The sequence below is a fragment of the Nanorana parkeri genome, unplaced genomic scaffold (genome assembly GCF_000935625.1).
Source record: "Nanorana parkeri isolate BGI_ZX_2015 unplaced genomic scaffold, ASM93562v1 scaffold1898, whole genome shotgun sequence".
In the NCBI taxonomy this organism is placed as follows: Eukaryota; Metazoa; Chordata; class Amphibia; order Anura; family Dicroglossidae; genus Nanorana; species Nanorana parkeri.
The window spans coordinates 134,767-141,859 of record NW_017308166.1 but is presented as its reverse complement, the minus strand read 5'-3'; the positions used below and the strand labels follow the sequence as shown (position 1 = coordinate 141,859).

Here is a 7,093-nt window from a genome sequence, read left to right as displayed (position 1 = left end):
TTTTTTTATTTGAGACAAGTGCTTGGTGGTCTATTCATATGTTTTATAGTTTTCAGGAAAGATGCGCTTTTTGATTTTTATGGTGATGAGTTGCAAGAGGGAACAGGTTTTACCCAAGCACTATTCTCTTGGCTGGTGTCATAGATGATGAAAGCCATTCCTTCATGACATGGAGATGTTTATTAAATAAAGGGGTATTGATGTCACTGTTGCTATGGGTAGTGTTCCTTTGGATAAGAACATGTAACTGTATGTGATCTGCCGTGGTTATTTTTGTCGGTGCTTCTCCTGGTAACTCTTTTTGGCACAATGGTGCTGTGAACTGTATTCAAGAAATAGAACAGATGTAAATGTTAACACATTTCTGGATGGTAAATGCATGATGAAAGAACCTGATGATCAGGTGGTGTTAATGAGCTAAACCAGACTGAGGCTAAGGGCCTGTTCACATGAGATCAGGTCCTGATCAGCAGACGTGGAGCTGCTGATGCATTGCGTTTTTGGCTGCGTTTTGGCCGCGTTCCAGCAAAAAAAACAAAAACGGACGTCGTGTGAACAGGCCCTAATGCTTGTTCAATTATTTGCATAATGCTATGGAAAGCAACAGCACAACTCGCTTGGCAGTAGGGATCTCTAGAAGCACAATGACTAGGACTTCATTTTTGTACCTGAACTACTGAAAATGTTATTGAACTCTAGTTACATAATCGGCTTGCTGGTTGTATTTTTAGACCTTCTCCTTATACTACGTATCTTTTGTACAAGATGCATATGGCTGCAAAATGCAGCAATTATAGAAGACGTGTTTGTCAGAACGAATGAGGCTAAAAAGTAAATGAAGTCAGCACTGCATAATTAAAGGCTGACAGAGTTGCTTGCACAAGGAGCTGACAAGGGACCAGGTGGCTGCCGTTGCCTGACTAATGAAAGCAGTGGTGTGTGCTAATTTGGAAGTTGCTCTCAATCTTGTCAATATGACTCGCTGTCAACGTAACCATCTTAATGGGCCCTCTGGCAATCAAAGATCTCCCGATATCCTCTAATGGGTATACTTGTGGTTGATGCTGTCTGTTAATATTTGAATATGTAGAGATTTCTTTAAATGGTGCACTGAGATTTCTTTGATATCTGGTGGTATTCGTCCTCTTGTGTGTATCATATGTTGAAGCTCCTACGTATTACCCTGCTTTCTATGTAATGGCTGTCCAGCAATAAATGCACATTTTTCAAAAACAAATGGTCCTTTGGCAGTGGAGTGATTGATGCTTTCCCTAGAGACATTACAGCTATGTGTATGTGTACGATGTGATGTAACATATGGTTATAAAAATGATCTGCATCATCTGCAATTTTACTATTGATATTCATTTATAGATTGGAGCTTCAGCGGTCAGCTGACCCAAAAGTGATATTTTAATTACAAATGGAGCCTTTGGGCTGAGCCAGCTCCTGGCTCATGTTTTGGATACTCCCCACTAGAGATCTCCCTGCCATAAATCTGTTCATGATGGCCTCAGCAGATGTCCAGATCCAGGACCTCAAGCTCAGAGGTCTCTCTAAAGGTGCCCATACACCTGCCGATTATCGTACGATAATCGTGGGAAATCCCGCGATCGTACAATAATCGGCAGGTGTGTGGAAGGTGTGCGACTGTTTCTACTGTACGGTCGCACGTCTTTTGGCTTACGGGTATGTTTGTTTGAAAACCAGCCGCAAATCGTATGATTTTCGGCTGGTTTGTGGCATGCTCGTAAGACAAATGCCGCACGGGCTGGTGTGCGCAAGCGCACACTGCCCATTCAGCATCGCTTTAATCGGAAGCGTGCCCCTCAGCGGGGCGGGCTTGTGATTATCGCAAGTACGATCTGCCTGTTCAAGATGGGCAGATCGTACAAGCATTTAATTAGCTTACAACCATCGCAAGACAAGAGTCTTGCGATGGTTGTAAAGTATGGCCAGCTTAACTACCTCCCAACCAGCCGTTGTGTATACACGGCCAGCCGGAAGAGTGGAAAAAAAAAATAGGAAAAAAATGTAAAGTTTCCCCCAACATTTTTTTAAAAGTTACACATAAAAAAGAATTTTTTTTTTTTAAAGCCCCCACCCCTACATACACGCATGTAAACATGCGTCAGGTGCGCATACCTGCGAAAACGACGATTGCACTGCACATGTTGCATGTCGCAGTGAGAGCAATCATTTAAGGGCCATCAATCACTCATAACACTAAACTGATGAGCGGTAAAAGCTTTTAAAGTGTCGCCTATGGCCAATTTTGGGTATGGTAGTTTTCTGCAATTTCGCGGGTGCGCGCAATTTTAAAGCTTGACATGTTTGGTGTCTATTTACCCGACGTGACCCCGACTTTTATATTTTACCAAAAAACTGGTTAATAATAAATGTTTCCTAACATAATGTAAAAAAAACTTTTTTTTTTCAAAATTTTCTGTAATTTTTCCTAATTATAATAAAAAATAAAAACCCCAGTGGTGATTAAATACCACCGAAATAACGCCCTATCTGTCCCCAAAAAATTGTATAAAATTCATTTCAGTACAGCGTTGCATGACGGAATAAACGTCAGTCAAAGTATCGCAGCGCTGAACACTGAAAAATGGCCTGGCCAGGAAGGGGGTCTAAACACCTGGTCTTGAAGTGGTTAATCAGCTGATTGGCTGCCAGCTGTGATCGTACTTCAATGAGCTGCCCAATCTGATCGGGTATTCTGACATGTGTCGGCGGCACCTGTCAGAATACAATGCAGACAGCTGCGATTTTTCGATCGACACGGTGTTTGTGTTGATAGAGAAATTGCGTCAATTTCTTCAGTTCAGCGCGTGGGTTGAACGAAAGAAATTGACATGACTACCTTAATAGTCACTGAGGGCCCATTCACACCATATGTGTTCGGGCAACTTGCCTTATCACGGGATTGCCCACACCATTTTACGAATTGGAATATATTGCAGCTTATCAATATAGAAGCGTGGAACCTCAACCCTCTTCTATTCTCCAATACATTGAGGGGACAACTCTCAGAGGGGGGTTTTCCTCACATTAGAAAGATATCTTCTCACTTTGAGTCTACAGGACAGGAAATGAAGGTAAATCTCCCTAAAGAGAACTAGATGGCAAAAAAAAATTTCATTCTCTATCCAAATTGGGGAAACAAAGTTTTGACTTTTAGATATACATAAATCCTGTTGCTTTATATTAACCAAAAGAAGCATACTAATTAGAATCTCCCCCCATCACTTGTTGCAAGGGATTCTTTTAAATGAGATATTATCCCTCCAATTGTGATTTAAAACATAGTATACATGTGTAATATTGTATTCTTTTTACATTGGTTCTGCTGTGGAGATGAAACTATTTCTTATATGTTGGTGGAAGGATTTATAGTAAACACTGGCAGATAATATTGGTTACCTTGTGTGTTTGCAGTGTGCACAGTATAACATGCTTATGTGCTGTATCAGCTCCATTAGGTGTCCAACAACCATCGCTGCTTGGAGCTTCCCCTACACTCTACAGTCAGCAGTCAGCGATGGCAGCAGCTGGCCTCAGTACCCCTTCAGCAAACTATCAACTCTCTCAGACTGCAGCACTCCAACAACACGCTGCAGCTGCTGCAGCCGCCGCAGCCGCTGCTCTCCATCCGAAAATAAGACCTAGTTTGGTGGCAGCATGTGAGGGGGAATTTAAGGAGCGGGAGAGATGGTATCAGCCTGCAAGGACATACTGTATTAAGGAGATGACAGGGGACTCCCTCCGGCCAGCGCAGTGACAGGGAGCACTCCACCATACTTCACCAACTGCTGTCCCCCTGAAGGCACTGCTTAATGTAATGGTACTGTACTGTAATATGTACCGGTAAATGGTACCCTATTTTACCGCGCTGTCCACTGTCTGATGTCCCCACTCCTGCACAGCTGGTACCACTGTCCCTGATGGCAAAGGAAGCCGACGCTGTAGAAAGCAAGGCTGCGGCGGCGGAGGGAGCAGAGCCGCATTAGCCGATACTTCCTCTATAGCGCCGGTTACTGTGACAGGCAGAGTGATACCAGATGCACTCCGCCTTTGAAACTGAAAGAAAGGGATCAGCATTACCGATACTGACTATTTTGTTGCACATTAAAAAAAAAGACATCCCCTGAAAATAAGACCCTAGTCTGTTTGTTTTTTTTGGGGGGGAGGGTAAAAAATAAAAAGACAGTGTCTTATTTGCAGGAAAACACGGTAGTGGCAACCAAGGGCATTCTGGGTGTTTTCAAATCTTGATTTTTTTTTTTTTAAGCAAATAGACCCTATCTGGTAGACTTTTAGTGAGGTAAAAGGATCAAAAAAAGCGTACTGCTTGTGCAGCACTAAGCAAGAAACAGGCAGCAAGTGTGTGTGTGTGTGTGTGTGTGTGTGTGTGTATGTTGACACACTAAGATTATATCACAAGTAAATCTAAGAAACATAATTTAAAAAAAAATCCGTTTAATAGTTTGGTCTTTTATTACTTTCCCAGTGGTCCTAAGTTCTAACTAAAATCTTGTCTGTTCTAATTAATTGCAGTCAGTGTCTGTTTTGCCATATTGCTCGAGCCTGACAGATTGTAGTGACTGCCAATATCCTGCTCTGTGGGGTTTTCATTCTACATTTGCTTCTTGAATTTGTCACTGCAGCAGATTCCATCTAGTTAATTAGTTTTACCCTTATTTTTTTAGGGCTGGTAATGATTAAAATTTTTGTGTTCGATTAATCGAAATCTTTTTTTTAATCGATTTAATTTCGATTAATTATAAAGCACATACGGATCCAACTACATTGGCCTATACACATACAGCACAGCAATGAAGTAATAAAATGAACTAGGATCACACTAATCCAGCATGTTTTTAATCTCACGTGCCCTACTCAATATGGCCGCCGCTTGAGTGGGGCAACTCAGAATAATAACGTGCTGGATTAGTGCGATCCTAGTTCATTTTATTACTTCATTGCTGTGCTGTATGTGTATAGGCCAATGCCTTGGAGTTTGGTCCACACTCGTGGGCACACTGACCAGCTGGGAAGGTTGTAGAAGAAAGGTTCGATGTCAATTGGCAGGCTGCACAGTGATGTTCCCTTTACATGTAAGTATAACCTATTTAAAAATTGATAGGGCAGAACAAGTTTCTTCGGCAAACTCACCGGCCCAAGTGGCTCCGTCGGCTAACAAAGGGAATGTGGGAGGAGTCCGGTGACGTCACGGACATCGACGTCACCAGACTCCTGCCCCCTTCCCTTCGTTAGCTGATGGAGCCACTTGGGGAAGGGGGGAGGAGTCAGGCGACGTCTGTCCGTGACGTCACCGGATCTCCGACGGGACTCCTGGAAGCCGGCGGAGAGGTGAGTATTTTGATTAGCGATCAAAAGCATTTTAATCGAACAAAAATTTTAACGATTAATCGCGTAATTAAACGTTAATTTCCGCAGCCCTAATTATTACCATTTATCTTTACATTTCAACATGCAGCTAGAATTTCTTAAACTAAAAAACAAATTTCACTTTTTCTTTTCCTCAAAACTGGAGCTTCACTTGACTGAGTGCAGCCCAAAGTACCCTTCATTCCCCACCTACAATATCGACACTTCACATGCAATCAAAATGAACCAGTTTATATCATATTGGAAGTGAATGGCCACAGCAATGTACACTTATAATAACAATAACAGAACATTAAAAGAAAAAACATGTACATTACCCTAAACCATACCTTATAACCCTTATCATAAAGTGCAACAAAAATAAAACTGTATAAAACTCACTGCCATCTAAGTGCCAAACACCACCCTATAAGAGGGGTGTATCATGACTCCATAACAATGTACCAACCACCAGCTGTCCATTAAGAAAACTGAGTGGGTACACCCATAAATTCTCTTCCTGGCTACTGAAGCTATTCAGCCCCAGTAGCTCCACCATCTCCACCTCAATATATTCCGTCCCCTTTCCTTCTCTGAGGATCCAGACCTTGTTTATTGAAGTGATGGCACTGTCGGGGACCCTCCCCTCCGGTATAAGACATCTAGAAGTGGCTCCGTCGGCTAACAAAGGGAAGGTGTGGAGGAGTCCGGTGACGTCGTGGACATCGATGTCACCGGACTCCTCCCCCCTTCCCTTCGTTAGCTGACGGAGCCACTTGGGGAAGGGGGGAGGAGTCCGGTGACGTCGATGTCCGTGACGTCACCGGATCTCCGACGGAACTCCAGGAAGCCGGCGGAGAGGTGAGTACCGATCAAAATAATTTTGATCGATCAAAAAGAATTAACGATTAATCGTTAATTTCCGCAGCCCTAAGTTTTACACATTCAAAATCTTGATTTCTTAGAAGTTTTTTTTCCCCATAGAGAACACGTCTTCCCAGTCTAACTAGGTAAACACAGCATGCACACTGACCATTCTGAATGTTTTAGCAAAATATTTTCCTTTTTTTCCACCTTGTGCTATAAAGCTCCCCATATGCTTAACAATGCTAGACATTTATGTTGGATGCATGGGGTAGTAAATATAAGTAGCTGTGAGTTGGATTTTTTGATGACATTCTGGTGAGACCTTACTTGATGCATCCATTTCTAAACTGGCTGATAATAATTGCCTCATTTATGCCCTTTAAATCAGTAGTTATCCGCTGTGAGATGTTTTTGCCCTGATGTACAAGTATGCATAGCTACCTTTCAAGTGTGCCCTTCTCCAACGCTGTCTGATCGATCTTCGGTCCCCTGCTGCCACTTTTCAGGCTCCCAGGCATCCTATTCGGCCATTGATGATGCTCATGTGCACAGGAGTTACTTCACCAACATCAGGCCCATTTACGGCATCTTAAAAAAAAAAAAAATATGGCTGGGGAGAGGGGAGGGTTTTTTTTTTTACTGCATTTTTGCAGACTTTGCATTATCCCTACCTCCCTAAAAAATCCCTACCTCCCAGCAGTTTTTTATTTTTGTAACTTTACTTCCACTTTATCATTAAGGGCTCATGCACACAAGCGTATTACAATAATCCCATGAACTCTGGATCTTTCTGGAAGAAAAAGCCAATGTGTAAAAAAAAAAAAAAAAA

At 42.4% G+C, this 7,093-nt stretch overlaps 1 protein-coding gene across 1 annotated transcript in view; it reads left to right on the top strand.

Annotated features, from left to right (window-relative positions):
• CCAR1 (cell division cycle and apoptosis regulator 1) overlaps positions 1–7,093 on the top strand; it is a 63,011-nt gene that overhangs the window by 10,150 nt on the left and 45,768 nt on the right. The window contains exon 3 of the mRNA XM_018572009.1: positions 3,480–3,659. Within this exon, the coding sequence (XP_018427511.1) occupies positions 3,480–3,659 (180 nt within the window). The remainder of the gene's footprint in view (positions 1–3,479; positions 3,660–7,093) is intronic.